At 43.2% G+C, this 19,174-nt stretch overlaps 1 protein-coding gene across 1 annotated transcript in view; it reads left to right on the forward strand.

Annotated features, from left to right (window-relative positions):
- The window catches only part of LOC146861627 (contactin-associated protein-like 5), a 1,270,002-nt gene that overhangs the window by 1,186,215 nt on the left and 64,613 nt on the right, over positions 1 to 19,174 (forward strand). The window contains exon 17 of the mRNA XM_085645996.1: positions 13,628 to 13,846. Coding sequence (XP_085502122.1) covers positions 13,628 to 13,846 — 219 coding nt within the window. The remainder of the gene's footprint in view (positions 1 to 13,627; positions 13,847 to 19,174) is intronic.

A 19,174-nucleotide genomic window follows, 5' to 3' on the forward strand; every position in this document is an offset into this window, starting at 1 on the left:
TGGCCTGCCTTACTGCATATCTATGAGGCCATGCAAGGGCATTCAGACGGACTTTGCACTGCCTCATTGATGTGAGTTGGAGACCTGCTCCACCGGAGCATTATGACCAATGATGCTCGAACAGTGCAGTTCACTTGTACATGTGGCCCACAGTGGCATGTGTGATTTGTAGGATTGTGTTGTGCATATGCCATGTAGAATGGCACAAGTATGTAGGCCCACACGAACTACGTATGCATTCAGCCCAAGACAATATGTCAACGTATTCTAAAATATTTGACTGGCATGTGGTCTGTCATGTGCTTGAGAAGTACTTATCAACCAATAGGTGATTCCCATATGTCCCATTTTGGAAGCACCTATTGATGGTGGAAGGCTAGAAGATGAAGGAATCATGAGCACTGTCTGCGTACTTTGCGAGGACATTGATGAAGAGGCCTAGATAGTCCGCGATTGTCTGCATGTTCATGGAATGCGTGTGCTTCCTATTGAGGTACAGGTGTGATACAGCCACTGGAGGCACAAGTTGCACATGAGTGCAGTCTATTGCCCCCAACACATGTGGAAACCCTACAATTGCATAATAGCTTTTCTTGTTTTCCTGCTGTTGCTACGTTTTGTTGGGCAAGAAGAGGTACTAGGGTGTGAGACTTATGATAGCATCCAGGACGGGGGACAGGAATCCAGAGAAAGAGGGCTGGGATACTCCTGCCACTCAGGCTGTGGTGGGTTGGAAAGTTCCTGACACCAGCATTTGTAGGAGAGCCAGTAGCTTGGCCTGTGAGGGAATGTTGGTGCACCGCTGCAATGTTGGCAGCAGCCTTGGTGCAATCTGGTGCAGGAGGTGGACAATGGACTCTCTCCTGAGCCTGAAATGGTCAATGAGATCCACATCCCTGAGGTCAATGAAGGTTATCCTTTGGCTGTATGTCTGCTCTTTTCTCCTGCGCTGCCTCCATGGTGAGGTTGGGGGTGATGGTGGAAGTGATGGTGGTGATGATGGTGGTGTTAGTGGTCTTGGTGCTCCGAGCTGCAGTAGGATTACGTCTATTGTGCCTCAGAGCTTACCAGAATAATTTGGGTATGTTCTCTTTTTACACCAGTGGCCACGCATAATTTTATGCCTACTTTTACATGGCAGTAAAAATCTGCTGCTATTGAGGCTCTGCACCTCTTTTTCCAAAGTAGGGCAGTTTTCCAAAATTGTTGTAAATACGGTTGTGTCGTTGTACAAGGCTTTTTTCAGTGGGAACACATACCTCGCATATCATTACCACTAAATGCCGCAAGCGGATCTGGCGCTAAGAGAAACAGGGTGCCAAAAACAAAGCTGCTGCAGCATCAGAAAATGTACACTGTGACAGCCATAGCTTCTTGTAAATATGCTCCCAAAAGACTTAATTTCACACCAACTTTTCTCAACCTTCCAAACCTTTATTATTCCCCATTTTCTTTCCTCCAAATACTCATTGCTAATAATGAAGAAGGAAACTGCAAACTAAGGGGCTTATTTACAGCCCTTGTCCCACCAGTACCTCAGTTTTCTTCATATTAAAGTGATGTACCGGCAGTGCAAGGGGCTTATAAATAAGCACCTAATTCTTTTTGGATCCCTGTCTGACTCTTGACCAAAACACCTTCTTTAAAAGAAGAAAGGAAGCAAAATCAATGTAGGATCCCTGTAAGGCATTTAGCACCCCATCAATGAAACACTTTCAATCAATGTCTGGGAAGAGTGTATAATTTATTAATTTACAGTGAAAACTCTTAAAATTCCACTGGAACTTTTGAGTGACTGTAATTGAGTTGAAATAGAGGTGCCAGACTACAAATTCCTGTAATACACAAATCAACATCTAATAATGGTTCCACTCTACCCTCACTCCTATTTACTTTCCATACTTTACTGGCACAAAACTCCATATTTGCCAGAATCTAACATTTTTTCTCAAATGATTCAAAACAGTTTGGAGAAACAGCTGAGAACAACTCACACAAACATCTAAAATGGTAAACTTTATCCAAGATTGAATGGTATGTAATTTCCTTTGCCCTGGGGTGTAACTTCAGCAATGCAGGAGGGGCCCCGCCCGTCAGGGCTCCCTCAGCCATCCAGTGGGCACCCATTCTGCCCAATGGCAGCAAATATCTTTAAAATATGGGAGACTAAGGGGTCCACATTCTGCGGGGGGCATCATTTTGTGTTACACCATTGGCTTTGCCTAAATGTTCTAAAAAGTATCAACCTAATTTATAAAATAAATGTGAAGCAGCAAGGCAACTTGCTGTGTTGCACTGCGTGAAAGACAGAGAGAAGAAATATGAGATATAACACACTTTTGTTCTCTTCTGACTCTGCCACACTGTGTGCTGCCTAGCGCCAAAGCAAGCACCCTTGCACCATTATGCAAGGGGCCATTATTACAGGCAGGATTGTTTTAATGCAGGATGGGATACCCTGCTGCACAAAAAGAATCATAAGATGCAATTTCCTCTTCCTATGTGTGACACACACAGACTGCATCATGTATAGAAGGATGAAGTGACACGGAGAAATAAAGAAGTGATTCCTCTCTAAGCCTCTCTGTAGTAGGCACACCATTTTTGCACAATCCCAGGTTTACTGCTTTTAGTAACAGAAATAGTGTCAAATTTGATGGGTGGATGCATGGGAACGCCCATGCTCGACCCATTGCACACCTACCTCAAAGAAATGAAAAGCAACACAGCGCAAGCCGCTGCATTGCTTTACATTTCATTACAAAATCATAAAACACAGCACAAACTGTGCTCTTTTTAAATACCATTTAATTACTTAATAAAGTCTCCTTTTTGAAAATATAGGAATGGAGGAATGTGGTCCCCTGCAGGACTCCATCTCTGCACATATGGCCAAAAGAAGTGGTGACAAATTGAGAGTTGACTAATAAATATTAATTTGTCATGTAGTTTTGTGGCATTCTGTGATTGTACAATTTGCTAATTTGCAATGTGACCTATAAGTACATAGGTCACCTCACAAATTACATTCCCTTTCAGAAACCAGTCAGTGTAAAACATTTTAGATCTTTGGGTTGTGAGTGTGAATAGTACATCAGACCCTAAACTATTAAAACATGATCCACCAGAGGTCTGGCTTATTTCAGTAAATATGTTCCAGCCATCTCCTTCTTGCTAGATAAACGCCATTGTCAACTGTTCACATGTGCAGGCTTTAGGACCTGTTTCTGCTCTTTTTAATCCCTTCTAACAGGAATTCTCATTCCAATCAATATAGTGAGGAAATAAAACAAGCCATCTTTGCAGTGTAAAATCGTCATCTTTAGCAAATTCACTTGTTCAATATATACTGTGCCAGAGGACTCTTTTTACCTCTGTTTCTTTGCATTTTTCCATTGAATATAATTGGATAGCCTGTGATGGCCTTCAACCCAGGGTCAGTTTACCCTCTTCACTTTCTTTATTGAAGAATGGCATTCCTTATTTGCTTTTTTGCAGGAAAAGACCACCTGGTTAATCCAGTGTAGTGTGTCCCTCTTCTTGATGCCTTGAAACTAATCGTCAGTCTTGCACCATTTGCCTAGTTAGCCAGTGTTCTTTTTATGGCGCTTAATCTAGCTTCATATTACTCTCTTTCCCTATTGTGGCGAGATAAAACATATTCAACACTTATAAAACAACAGTGTGGGCTTGAAATCATGTTAAATATACATGACCTCACCTACAAAGTGGCTAAGGTCACAGTTGGCTGTTTGATTTAATACCTAGAACAATGAATGGAGTCTAAAGCTTGGCTGTAAGTTTAAGTTGATTTATTATCCTACCAGGTCCTAACCCTTGATGGATCTGCTTACTGACAGGTGGAATCTCCTGCACACCAAGATACAACATTACCTCACATACACCATGGACACAGACTCTATGCACGAAATACACAATATACAACTTAGGACATAACACTCCTCCCTTCTTCAAACAGGCATAAGTATACATCACTACAGCCACACTCAAAACAAACCAAAGTATGTTGAATATGTCTTCCCACACCCTGTCCAAAACGTTAATATATCACAGAAAACAAACACATGACCCACCTGTACACATCAACAAACACAATGCAGCCAGTGCTGACAACATTTAACTACATAGGCTGCCCATAGATTACAAAACATTGAAGAGATGCACGCAACATATAGCCCTCTCATGAATTAGACTTCACTCAGTCAAATGATACAAGTGACCCTTAGCCTACCCATTATACAACTAAACTATGCAAAAAGTGACAGATGGAATGCTTGAATTAATCTCACCCACTGGTAATTACTCGGGCCGCATCCCAGTCCATCGTTATTTTGCACACCATGCCTCATCAATTTGGACCCTACCATATGCTAATCAGTGTTGATTCTGCTCCAATGGTAACAGTCTAGATCCATGTATTGCCTATTTTCAGTGGAACTCTACATCCTTTAGCAAATTAATAAATCAAATTGCCATTTTACTTTACATCTCAGGCACTAATCCTCTAGTCAACAAACTGTGGGCCTGATTCACAGGGATACACTTACACTTTTTGTAAGTTTGTGATTTTTTCCAATTCAGAAACCTATTTCAGAAGTAGTCTCTTTACGAGTGCCTATCTTTGTATGTGTGGAGTCTATGCCAAAAGTAAATAGACTATGCGGTTGCAAAGATACTGCTTGTCAAGTTTATTTGTGAATTGCAAAAAGTTGTGAATTTACTCAGAAATGTAATTTAATCCTATGAATAAGGCCGGTATTCTTTAGGCGCTTGACTAGTGGCTGGGTTGCATCATAGTTAGTATTGTTGACTTCTTGGATGTCTGTCTGCTGGACCATCCACCCTTCTGAGCCACTCCCCCTTGGGTAGCTAATAGTGTCAGATTGACCCTGATTGCATGCCTCTGCTTCCCTAGTTGGTGAAGAAGTGCCCTTGCTTTCTCCACGTTCAGTTAGCTGCCCAGGTGCACCGTCCATGTCCCAGCCCTCTCTTAGATCTCCTTGCTCTCTTTCCTGCGAGAGCACTGTACACACAATCATCTTGAGCCAGGATACATTTCTGATGACCCTCTCTGTTCCTCATGTTGCAGTCACCATAGTGCCCTCTATGGCTTGCACCTGCCACCTTTGTCTTTTCAAATGGTGTTCAAAATGTCCGCTCTGGGTGCCTGTCCCAGATGATGACATTGTCGCCCACCTGAATTACCACTAGCACTACTCCTCACACTGGACTGGCATGATCATTGTTGTCCTGGCATCATTGCTGTGCCTGCTCAATGTCCAGACTGGCTGGCTGCCAGGTTGGACCGGTTGGGATGTTGCCACGGACAGGATGCTGGAACATTAAGGTGATGGGGCACCTAGTGTTGTGCTGTGGGCTGCATGCCAGTACACTCTGAGGAACGGATGCCCCATTCCAGGGTTGTCACCTTGATCTACTCTAATCTGGAGAGCCTGGTTCAGCTTTCTCATGATTTACGCTTCATTGGTTGCCTTTGCCCACTGGGGCATGATCTTATTGTGTCATATTCCTAGGATTTGTAAGTACTCTTTGAACTTGGACCCCTGGAAAGGAGGGCCGTTGTCTATCCTCACCTTCTTGTCAGACCGAAGATGGTGAATACCTTCTCCATAATAGGTTTCAACATGTTGAATGGCGTGGATGGTTTTAAATTGACCACAGTTTACTTGGAGTAGCTGTGTATCAATACGAGGCTGGTTGGAACATCAGGGAAAACTCTCAACGTTGACACTGATGCTGTTCCATTAGTCTTCTGTGATGATCAATGCGGGGTGGATCCCTCCACCTGTGATTTGGCACTGGACGCTATTCGGATCCTTGTTGCAAACTGCAGTATTCATGCCAGGGAACCAGAATTTCTCTTTCAATCTTGCTTTTATCTTGGCTAACCTTTGATGGTCCTGATGAGCCAGCTCAACAATGCAGCTCCACGGCACCTTAGGCATCACTAGCTGCTGACCTTTCAGCATGAGTCAGTCTGTTCCACCTGTCATGCGGCTGAGCTCGTCCCAAACTCTTCATATTTGCATAATCTTCTTGACCATGTTTCATAGTTTAGAAGCTTCCATAGATTGTGCTGCAAGGAATGTGCAGCCCTCTGCATACAATCATCCTCCAGTGTTGTGGTGTGGATCAATGTTCTTCACTTTGATATGCGCCATAGGCAATAGCCCAGATGCATGCTTCTGCTCTTTTAGTTTCTGCACCATTCTCCTCCCCTCATACCAGGTGTCATGATAAAGAGTCAGCTGTGTTCTTTGCTCTTCGGTTATATATAGCATTGAAGTTGTACAGCTGGAGTTCTGCTGCCCACCTCTCAATCCTCAGTGATGCCAGCTGGGATGTGCAGATTAATAGGGCAACCAGTGGCTTGTGGTCTGTGACAACCTAGAACTCCCTTTCACAGAGTTATAGGTCGACATGTTGGCAGTCGCAGTAGTTGGCCACTGCCTCCCTTTCGATTTGTGCATGCCTGGTTTCTGTCTCTGTGAACACCCTAGTGGTGTATGTCATGGTGATGCACACTATGGGGGATGCCTTCTATGTTAGTACCATACCCAGTTCTACTAAGCTGGTGTCCACTACCTGCACAGTATGCCTTGGTGGGTGCGTTTGATCTCCTGAAAGGCATTGTTTGATTTCTTGATCCATGCCCATTTGTCATCGACTTCTATAAGTGTGCAGAGTGGTTAGATTCTTCACAAATCTTCCACAAAAAGTCAACATCCCGAGGAAACTGCATACCTTGGTCGTGTTTCATAGTATTGGGGCATTCTGGATGATGTTGGCTTTGCGGGGGTCAAGCTTTATGTCACCTTTCGACCCTATTAATATAATCTTTATTCGGTTTAAAAAACCATAAAAGATACACGATAAAAACAGTTCGAACATACCAATAAAAGAACACATCTTAAAAACCCAGTTCAGGCAGATGACAATCTCAATTGCGTCTTTGGACATTTACAGTGATCTTTATACTTAAAATAAAATAATAAAGATATCAGGCAATCAGTGGGTTTAATCCAGTGCATAGAAATGCTAAATGTGCTTATTAAAACATTATTACATTCAACAATTTATGACAAAATTGGAGCTTCATAGATAGATTATACTTGACAAATAAAGTGCTGGTGCTCTCTAATGTATGAAGATACTTAGTACAGTACATAGTTGGAGAAGAAAGTGCAAATGCTATAACAGTGCATATGGGTACTTGGTGGCGCACAAAACTTAACTAAAGAAGCTACCTAAAAATGCTTTACGTTTAATGCAGGGCAGATATGAAGTGCTAGTGTAAAAAGAGCATGTGTTAATTTTTGTGGCACATTTGTTATTGCTATGTTCGATAATTACTATCATAAAAGCTTTTGCATCCTTAAAGTCAATATTATGCAATTCTGAGTTTATAATACTTAAAAAGGTTATATAAAAACAAAATTTAAAACACAAACAATGGCACCAATGGTTAGGACAACAATTCATAAAAGGCGAAATTCCCAATAAAAACAAATTACTCATGTCAACGGAAGTTCTTGAAACACAGTTTGTTCCTTCTACCCTCTTACACAGAATAATGGATGCGGGTTTATTGTGTAGCGACATCAACTATTTTTGCAGCTTTAGTGATGGCTTTCCCGCGAATAAACCAAGCACAGCCCAGAAATTTTGCAACTCCGCATAAAAAAACAGACCTAGATGCATCAGATCTCAAGATACGGAGTGCGACTTGATGATTCTTTGTTCCCAACTGGACACAAATATGTTTGAGCCATTGTTCCTAGCCTGCCGGTAAGCCGGGCATGCGAATAGGCAATGAGCTATAGTTTCTTGCGTATAATTGCAACACGGACAGCTTGATGAAGAATTTTTGGCTGGATCCCTTTGGGCAACTGTAGCATTAAGATACAGTGACCCAAACCGGAAAAGCATGTACAGCTTTCTGTCCATAGGAATTCAATAACATAGAACTCAATAATTTTCTCAATAAATGAGCATTTATGCCAATGCAGTGCGAGTCCATATTCGGCTGATCAAGCAAGGGTGAAGTGCTGTAGTGCCAGTGTTCTTTCACCATTGTGGAGTAGATGAGAAAGTCACCACTGATATAGATGATGTCTTCCATCCAAGACATTGTCTTTTTAATGGTGTTTTGGAACACCCCAGCCGCGGAGGATATTCAGAATTTTAACTGCTTGTAGCAGAGCAAGATGAGTGTAGAATGTCATGATGAACCGTCTGTCTTTGTTTGGCTTCTGCTGGTGATATCCCACATTCAGATCCAGCTTTGAGAACCACAGAGACCCATTTAGGTCAGCAATTATGCCCTCCAGTGTGGACATTAGGGTTATTCTCTCCTGATCACCATGTTTGCGTGCCCCCGGGGCACTTTTTATAGAAGGGGGCGCAGACACTTGAGTTTCCCCTTTTGTAATACCGATAGCGCTGGCGCACTTAAAGCGCCAGCGCTATCGACAGAGGGCGTTGCCTCATTTGCATAGCGGCATGCTGGAAGAGTCAAAGAAGATCCCGCACGCCCCTATGCAAATGAGGCCCTTAGAAGGCACACTGACAGTGCGCCATTTAAAAGGTGGTGCACTGTCAGTGCACCCCCTGAGAGCAGCCCTCTGGGGTCCCACGGACCCCCCAGACATTCCCTTGCAGGTGGGTACAGTCACTGACTGTACCTGCCTGCAAGGGCATCTATAATCCTCCTTTGAAAGTACAGGCAGGTGCCGCCTGCACTGTGAAAACACAGAGCAGCTGCTCCGTGTTTTCACATGAATGTACTGGCCCCAGGGCAGGGCAAGTTCGCGACTGCCCCCAGGGCAGCGCATTCACCATAATGGGGCGCATTGGCATTGTTTGCGTCCAGCGCACCATTTCAAAGGAGCGCTGGGCACAAACAATGCCAATACGTGATACAGCCCCTGTAGGTGGTGTAAAGCATCTTTCAACAGTGGGCAAACCATTGGCTAGAGCTCTTTGCCACTGTTGAGAACACACAGTGTCAGCAGCTCTGCACGCTGGTGTTTCCAAGGCGGCTCCATATTGGAGATGCTTTTCATCTCGAGTGGCGCTCCAGCCTCCTGTTCTTAAAAAGATCGAGATTGGGCACAGAGAGTCTGGTATCACGAGCTCCTGAGCATTACCATCTGCCTCTTTGGGAGGATGCTCTATCACAGCAACAGGGCAGGGTTCTTCAATCGATCCTGCGCACCTTCCACCTCCACGAGTGGAGACTGTGCGGCAACTGCGGACAGCCTTCGACCTGCCTCCTGAAGTCTGTGATGTTATTCGGGCAACATGGGATAACTCCACCAGTATGGTATATACATCCTGTTAGGGAAAGCTTGTATCATGCTGTTCCTCTCACAGTGTTGACCATTTTCTGCACCTCTGTCACAAGTTCTTTTGTTTGCACTATCTTTGACCCTGCAGGGTTCTGCTGTAGGCACAGTTAAGGGTTACCTGTCTGCTTTCTTGGTGTTTTTGTGGTGGCTGGACCAACCATCTCTCTTTAAGTCACCCGTTGTGACTAGGTTCCTTTAAGGCCTGCAACATATGTTTCCACCTAACCCCTTTATTATGCCTCAGTGGGATCTCAACCTGATTCTTACCTTTCTCATGTACTTCCCCTTTGAGTCTCTACATAATGGTCCCCTAAGGCTGTTGATCATCAAAACTACTTTTTTGGTGGCCATAATATTTACCAGGAGGGTCAGCAAACTCCAAACGCTCTTGTTGCCACAAACTCACCTTTTGCCCAACAAGAAGAGCTTCTGTAAGGCTGAGCAAAACTCAGCCTGACAGATACTCTTCATTTTCAGGTCAGGCAGCCAGGAGCTAGACATTTGCTAAATGCACAGGTTCCTTTCTGCCTGAGCTGAACTTTGTTGGGCTGAAGATGTCACATCTCCTGTGGGTGTGACCTCTTCATCTTGCCAAATCACTTCAAAGCCCCCTCGTCAAGACGAGGGGGAGCGTCATTGATTGCCTCATGCCTTGGTGCTTCAGTATTAATCCTTGAAGTGCACAGGGCTGAGTGTCAATCACTGACACCTTGTCACAGAGAGGGTAGAGTCAGCATCACTCACTGATCCCATCCCCCCTGTGCCGTGGTATGGATTGCTCCCTTCCCTCACTGGTTGACCTAAGATCAGCCAATTAGAGAAGGCAGCAGTCCCAAACTACCTGGTACCTCTGAGGCAGAGCTGCAGATGTAAGTATGATTCTTTTTTAAATGGTTATGCATGTGTGTATATATGAATATTTAGTAGTGGGTGTTGTGAATGGTGTTGTGTGTACAAATGTGTGTGAATCCATGGGTGTGAGTGAGTGTGTTTGTGTGCTGGTGAGTCACATTTGCACCCTCCCTGCTGAAATGACAGAATGTCACTGAAGCATGGCTCTGAAATGAGAGGAAAGGAAGACAGAATCACAGCAGCCAAAATGCAATTTCAATGTTAGCATGCTTGGTTAAACTGAGGTTACATTAACTATGGCAAACCTAACTTGAACACATTCTAACTATGGTCAACTATAACATGAAGATCACACTTTATATGCATAAATTATATATAAGATGTGCAAATTAAGATGTGTTAAGCAGCTCACAAAGTAGTGACAAGGTGTTAACACTTTTTTCTCCCTAAATGTCTTTTAAACACAAATTATATTGGTTCACTTTCAAGCTCATTTAATGCCTCTCACTTACATAATTCAGGTGTAAGTTAGATGTGTGCGATAAGTTTGTTTGAACATGTTAGGAAACATGAACAGTAATCTTTTGTACTTTATCACCTGAACCACTCTGTGGTATCTTGGTGTTAGTGCTGTTCACGTCATCCACTGCCTCTCCAGTGGAACATTGTGGATATGATGTAATGTGGAATGTTAGAATCTGGATACCACAGTTGGAGATGGGCTGAACGCCTTGCTGGCTGCTCCTGGTGGGGCTGATCCTCTGCTGAATACTACTGAACCTACATCTTGTAACCAACTTGAATAAATCTACTTTAAACTACATTCTGGATGTGGACTTGATTACTACACACTCATACAACACCACCCTGGAAATACAAACTTTCACACTTACACAAGAACTTCTTTATTCCCTAATGAGGTATGCATGCCTCTGACACAATCTTTCCAGCTGTGAGCCAAAGGCATACATATGTAAAAGCATAATGCAAGAATAATCAAAGCTACAGAGCCTCATAACTCGAACATTTACACTTTTTTAATCTTTGCAAGTCTGAATCTCACAAAGTTAAAAAATGTACATCTTTAGGTAGCCCCTGTGGTAGTGGAGACATTCCCACTACTTTAAGGTGCTGCTCAAGACAACTAGTGGAGTGCAGTGCTTAGCAGCCATTGCCCATCCAATGCATCTAGGCCATTTCCCTGCAAAACTTGATAACCACCAAGGTCTCTGCACCTGCCTCACTCTTTGCAACATCAGACACAGTCAGCTGCTTGTCTCTGCCATCTACTTGTAGGGGTTCCCAGCCTGGTGGAATCTCCTCCCTTTCGCTAGTTCCTCCAGTTTTCCCCCAGCCCCTTCCAAACCCCTCTTGCGCGTTTTCTCCTCCTGCCTCCCCGCTCCTTATCTGCTCTCCTGCGTCTCCTTCATACATCGTCTTCCCATTCCTTCTTCTTAGCCCTGCTGTCTTTCCCCCTGCACTTTTCCACCACCCAGGACCTACTTAATGGTGGCCGCTATTTGACCACGCCGCTAGCATCCCGAAGTCACGCCAAAGGCAAGCCCATTGGAGCACGTCCAGTGCTTGATTTGTAAAATATTAGGTGACCAGGAGTCCACTGTAGCTTGCACCACCCATCCCCCTTGTCATTGCTGCCAAAACAATTACTAACCATCTCTCTCGCATGTAAATGCGACAGTTCAGATTATTTCAGGTCCCCAAAGCTAAAGGAATGGATGGGGAGGCAGGTATTAGCAATTTTTTATTGTATTTTGTTTTCCTAAACAACTGTTATACTGCTCATCTCTAAATTACATGAGCAACGCCACCTTGTGGCAGACTGCCCTAAGTGTGGTGTTGACAATTAGGTGCCAGTGCCGAGCACCGGAAAACAATTAAGTTCCGTTGCTCAGCACCGGAAAGCACCGGCTCAAATTAGGCACTGAGCACGTCCATGCCTGTACCAGGTCAAGCACCCTGTCCCCTGATTGGATCATCATCCACTGCTACTCCACAGTGACCCTGGACTTGCCTCCACCTGTTCCTGCTGCTCCCGACGATATGGCACAGTAGGATCATTATCTTTGCTTCCACTGCCACTTAACCGGCAGCAAATTGGCTCCACACCCCCCTCACATCAGACTCGCACATCACCAGCTCACAACCTCACCTCACCAAGCACCACACGAACCTCTGCACACCCTAGCATGCATGCTCTTAGACACCTGCCCTCTAAAAAAAAATGGCACTGAAATCTGGCACCTCCTCCACAACAGCACACCGGAGTTCCTCTTCCTAACCGAGACATGGATGAACCCCACCTCAGCTCCCAACATCACCATGGCCATCCCAGCAGGGTACAAAAGTGCACCCCAGGACCGCCTCGAGAAACCTAGCTGAGGTCTCTCCATCATCTACAAGGACACCCTTAATTACACAAGCACCACTGATTTGGACACACCCCTTTCATGGAACACCCTAAACTACAGACCAACCGGTCCGTGAGGCAACTTCTGCAACCTCATCCCAGACTCCAGCGCTTCCCTCATCATCAACTCCAATAATTTCCTTCCTTCTGGCAACTTAATTTTCATTCTGTGGCATACATAGAAAGAGGAAAATGCCTCAGTGGATTGTTTTTGTGCAGGAACCATTGCACCATGGTGCAAGAGTGCCTGCGTTGGTACTACACAGCATGTTGTGTGCCAGCCCTGGAAAAAGACAGGAATGCGCCAAATAATGTTGAATACGGAGCATTCCTGCCCTTTCCCTCTCACACAGTGCAGACCAAAAGGTAACAAGCAACGCTGCATGTCTTTTTGAAAATATGCAGCGAAGGGTGTTAACCTGTGACTAGTCGAAACGAAATTGTAATAGTTGCAATCAGCTTATTATGTCCAAGTGAGCAATCTGAATACATGACCAGCATAATAGGTAATATGTATCACATCAGTAATATGTGACAATAAAGCCACGTTTGCCAGTTAAAGCAGGGACGAATGCATCACAAGGTAGATAATCAGAGTATTGTTAATAGTGTTTGGATTACTATAACTTTTATTTGGGGCTCAATAAATACTATCACTACTATTACTACTACTACAACCACTACTACTAGTACAACTACTACTAGTAGAGTAGTAGTGGCTGTAGTACTACTACTACTACTAATATTAATTATATTAAAATTAATCATTATAACACTACTAATAAAAATGATCATTATTATTTATTTATAACACGACTACTATTACTAATAGTACTCCTACTACTAACAAGTATACTAGCTAATAATGATTATGATAATAACAATATTACCATTGCTATTTCATGGGGCTGATTATTTGACTTAACCTTATTGACTACATTCTTTACGCTTTCAGCTCCCTCTGTCGTCATGTTTTCCTTCGATGTCGGAAACGGCCCCAGTAATATTTCTGTTCAGTCGCCTTCTCCTCTGAATGACAACCAGTGGCATTATGTAAGAGCCGAGAAGAACGTCCTCGAAGCGCTTCTGCAAGTGGACTCCCTCCCAGGAAAGGTCACGCAGATGCCACCTGAGGGACATTTTCGCTTACAATTGAACACTCAATTCTTCGTCGGTAAGAACCACTTTTTCAAGTTGCACGGTGTAAACGCATGAATTCTTTTTCAATGCATTTCGTTCATGCTGATGAGTTTCAAGCTAGACAGTGTAATTAGAACTTGTTGCATATTCTTTATAAACGATTTCTGTTCTGTGGTCTCTTTCATTTCTCTGTTAGGCCTGGCATGCTTTTTAAATTGCAGGTAAGCTTCAGCATTGATTGGCATATGGGACGGGTTTACAGCAGAATGGTGTCACAGGATGTGCATCAGTAGGGTGAATGGCAAGAAGGAATGACACCTTGCACAGATTTCTGATGACATGTTAGAGTGATACTGAGGTGTACACATACATTAATGAGAAGCGTCCAATGCGGTGGTCTGACAGATCTGCTTATGTGGAGCAACTACTGGGCTTATTTACAAGCCCCTTGCGCCGCCAATGCATCACATTTTATGATTTAAAGCGCGGCGCAGAGTGGAGACCCATGTCTTCGAGGCCACCCAAACCCACTTTGAGTGGCTTTTCATATCCTTGTAGATATGGTGTAAGGCAATGCAGTGCAAGTCATTACAGAATGCGTTAAAAGGGCATACTTAATGGGGAGAAATACGTTTATTTCTCCTCGTTTTTCCTCTTTCTATGTGTTCTTTTCTGTAGCACAAATAGAAAGAGGAAAACGTCTCCATGGATTGTTTTTGTGCAGGAAGATGACCTTTCCGCACAAAAACAATCCTGCCCACAATGCAGACATCCTTGCAGCAAGGGTACCTGGTTTGGCGGTAGGCACCATATTGTGCGGCGTTGCTGCCTGAAAGGACAGGAATGCACCATATCCCATAAATACGGTACATTCCTGCCCTTTCGATTTGGCATAGCGCAGCACAGCAAAAAGACTTGGGGAGCTTCCCTACACCAAATCATTGTAAATGAGGCCCTACATTTATAAAAACAAGTTTGTTAATGCATGAAAGCTTTTGTGTCATACATCTTTCTTGCATATCTTGGTCAGTAAAAGCCTTATCCATTCACTGCACTTCTCTCTCACTCAAGGCCTAACAATCCTTCTTAGCTCACTGTGTACACATAGATTATAGAACTGAAATACGTTTTCTTTCTCATGGTGTACAGTAGCATCTTTTTATTCTGACAGTCATGATAGCAAATCAGGTTTACCCTCCCTTAATTTCTGAAATGTGTTAGCACATTTCTGGGTAATATGAGATGGAATGATTCATCAGTTCGCTAACCAGGATTGCATACAAAAGGGTGTTACACAATCAAACGGAGAGATACATAAATAAATAAATAAATAAATAAATAAATAAATAAATATAAGTAATCAATATTGATGTTGGGCGATATTTCTGTATACGGTAATCTGACAGGAAACGGTCGAGATTAAGAGGTACAGTGAGAGACCCGAGCACTGGGGAACTTCACTTGAGATGCTGGCTCAAAGGGAGGTGAAAGATCTGAAGACCACATGTGGCTGAACTGGCTGCTCTAGCATAGTCTGTCCAACAGGACGCCATGCCCCACAGTGCCGAATGCTGCCAAGAGGTAGAGTAAAATCAGGGCATTAGAACTGCCAGAGACAACAGCCAGCTGAAGATCATCCTTCCCCTGTGTTGTAACATGAGGGAAACCAACATGAGTTTCTGCCAATGCCTTTTGTTCGAAAAAGAAAGAGTAGAATTGATTGGAAAGATGATTTTTAGGGACCCTAGCCTTAGCTAGTAACATCATATTGGCGAATTGCTTGTTAGAGATAAGGGATATAGACCAGGTTTTTGCAGAAGAAATACGGCAAAAACATTTTTAGTTGACTGGGAACAACACCAGTAGAAAGGGAGGAGTTAGGAATAAGGGTACTGGAAAAGATCAAACTACTTGTGTGGATTTGATGGAAGATGTAGGTTAGAATGAAGGCCAAAGTGGATCATGATAGAGAGTCCAATGTAACCTTAGTACAGCTTGATTTACAATGTAATAAGGGCTTGTGTCGTTCCAAATTTAAAACAGAAATTAGTGTATTCGAGATCATGGGCAAAATGAAGCAGATGCCATCTGATGTTGAAAAGACAAAAAACTCAGTCACAATTTATTCTCCAATGAGAATAACATTTCCTATTGGGTAAGTGGCTAATTCTTTGAAAAACTATTTGGTGGGCGGAGGGAAGAGCAGGTATCAGAAAGCATATGTAAGTTTATTTTTCTGCAGTTTCAAAGATATTTTTCTCCTCATTTTTGAAACCCAGTTCGGAAGCCAATATAAGCCCAGCCTAATAATTAAGGCTTTTGGTAATTTGTTTTGCCTGCATTCTAAATTCAATGAAAGTGTGCAGCAGAGCTTGAAACAGATAAAAGTCAGTTCATTTGTGTCTTTTTGTGAGGGTTGACAATGAGGGGTGGCTGTTGATATATATAAAGCCCATATGCTTCTGAGTGTTAGCTGTGATTATTTGACCATGGCCCTGTGAGAGTTGATATCCTTTTTGCATATTAAACTGCTCTAGAAACAGACTTTATGCTAACATAAGCTGTGTTTACACAGTTCTCCATCTTGAATCTTTGTTGAAATACACCACTTGATTGCTCATAATTTGTGTCTTGCTCTAAATAAAGAATTGCAGGCTTTCACCGAAATATGAAGAGAGTTCCCAGAAGCTTTCTACTACATCATTGCTAATCAAGGACATCCTAATATTCCCAGGCTACTATTTACAGTGTATTAATTGACATGTCAGACTAAACCTGTGAGAAGGCTACAACTCATTCAATACTATTATGGGAGAATCCTTAAATGTATTCTGTTATAAAATGTTTCTTCTTCCTCGTTCCTCATTGGTACATATCCTGAGAACTATGTATTTGTGCGTTAATGCATACAACTCATTGTCTAAAGTCAAATGAAAGGATTTGCTTTTCCATACTCCATAGACCCCTGCCCCAACTTACCTTAAGAAGGCGAATCTATGCTGGTTCTCATATTGAACTTTACCGAGTTTTCTGTACTTATGAATTGTATGCTTTTTGCTGCTAAAACGTATTGATGGCTTTTAGACCTGGCATCCTTGGTGTGGTTCCCCAGACTTTGTTGATTGCTGACCTCTTGTTTTGCAGACTTCATTTTTGTGGGCTTTAAGACTCTGGGACCGATTTACAAGGCCCTTGCTCCACTTTTACGTCATTTTTCCCATGTTAAAAATGACGCAAAAGTGGCACAAGGGACTTGTAAATCTGCCCCTGGGTATTTTACCACTAGTGACCAGTGCTAAAGTGCAGGTGCTCTTTCCCTAAAACAAGGATATATTGGCTTATCCAAAATTGGCATATTTAATTTACTTACAAGTCCCTAGTAAAGTACACTATATGTGCCCAGGACCTATAAATTCAATGTTACTAGTGGGCCTGCAGCACAGACTGTGCAGCCCACGTCAGTAGCCTTTTAAACATGGCTCAGGCCTGGTACTGCAGAGCCTGTGTGTGTAGCTTAAACTGCCATGTTGACCTGGAAAGACAACCTGCCTTAACCCTTCCTTTTTAATAGGTATAGGTCACCACTAGGTTAGGTCATGGACATCCCATCCCCAAGGGCAGATTGTAGTGTATTTAAAAAGCTGGACATGTACTTTTAAGTTTTACGTTTCCATATAGTGAAAAACTCTTAAATTAATTTTCCACTAACGCAGGGCCTACCTTGTCCACAGGTTAACATTGGGATTGCCTTATTAAATCTTACAGGTGCAATTATCGATTGGGGCAAAATAGAAGTTTGATGTCTCTGGATTCACTATTTGAAATCGCAACTTATGGTGAAGTCGAATTTTAAATTGTATGCCTGAAAATGCCACTTGTAGAAAGTTGGCATTGTCTTACTATAGTCATTCAGTGCCTCTGCCTGTCTCTGAATACACGTCTGGTGTAGGTGACAGCTGGACTTTGTGCATTCCCTCTAGGGCACACACAAAAAGGGAGCTGAGGTGTGCCATTCACATCCTGATGGCCAATCACCAGGTGATGGGTTTTGATTTGTTAGACTCCGGCACTGCTGTGCCTGCTCTGCTGCCTGCTGTTACTTGCCTGGTGATGAGAAGGAGAGGACTTGATTCTCTACTCCTCCGAACCAAGTGACTCCAAGTGCTTGCTGGCTTGCCTCCTATTCTAAAGTCTCAGGGATATTAAACACTTCATTCAACCCTGCAACAGCCTCTGGACTCTTCCAACTGTGGGTCCTGCCCTGCCTAGTGGTCCCAATCCAGTCCTGGGCCCTTGGATATCAATTTTCTGGCTGTTTCTGCAAGAAACCCATGCATAGCCTGCTTTTCGCCGTTTGGAACTGATGCATTTGCCTTTGGCGCTGAGGCATCAAGGACTCCACAGCGTGTCTCAATGATGCATTGCCTTTATCACCCAGAGCTCAACGACGATGCGGGACCTGACTGCGCGACTCTGAACCTATGTATTGCCTACAATCCTCCGGATCAGTGACGGCACATTGCCACCTCTGCTCCTCACAGCTGCCCCTCAACATTGACACTTGTTCTCCGTGAAGGCATTGTTCAGCGGGGCCTGCATGTCTTTTGCATCGGACCTGTGCTCCATTACGGTTGACTTGACTTTTCAGATTTGACCCGGTCCAGCTCGACCAGGTTGCCCCGGTTGGCGCCTTATAACTCTAAGCACTAGTTCTTATTGGATTTTTGTCATTTTAGTCTTTTTTTGTTCATTAAATCAAGCTTATTTATGTGTAGTTTTTTCACAGTTTTTCTGTATTAAGTGCTACACAAATACTTTACACATTGCCTGTTAAGTTTTATTTCAATTATTTCTTTATTGTCATTCGAAGAACATCCTGTAAAGCAATACTGAAAGCCTGCAATATGTGAAACAATACTGTTGAGATCCTTATCACAGATTCACTGAAAGAAGGTTAATGTGCACAGTGCATATAATTCACTCCTTGCTTTCAGTTTACATATATACAACCACCTTGACAATTATTACAAATATTCATTATTTAAAATACCTGCAAAACAATTCAAATACAGTCAAAAGTGGAAGAGAGACTGTTAGACCTGGCACCTTGGCGTGGGTCTCACTTCCATTTTTGCTGTTGCCTCATGTGTTTTTACTGGTGTTAGATGCTTTGGGCACTGTGACACTGCTGTCCAGTGCCACAGTGCAAGTGCTCCCTATTGTAAATTAATGTATGAATTAGTGATTCCATGATTGGTTGGTTTGGTTTACCTGTCAGACCCTAGTACAGTGCGCCAGGAGAGCCCAGGGCTGGTAATCCAAATACTGCTGGTGGGCGTGCAGCACTGGTTGTGCCGCCCAC

Source organism: Triturus cristatus, chromosome 3_1 (genome assembly GCF_964204655.1).
Source record: "Triturus cristatus chromosome 3_1, aTriCri1.1, whole genome shotgun sequence".
NCBI classification, from domain to species: domain Eukaryota; kingdom Metazoa; phylum Chordata; class Amphibia; order Caudata; family Salamandridae; genus Triturus; species Triturus cristatus.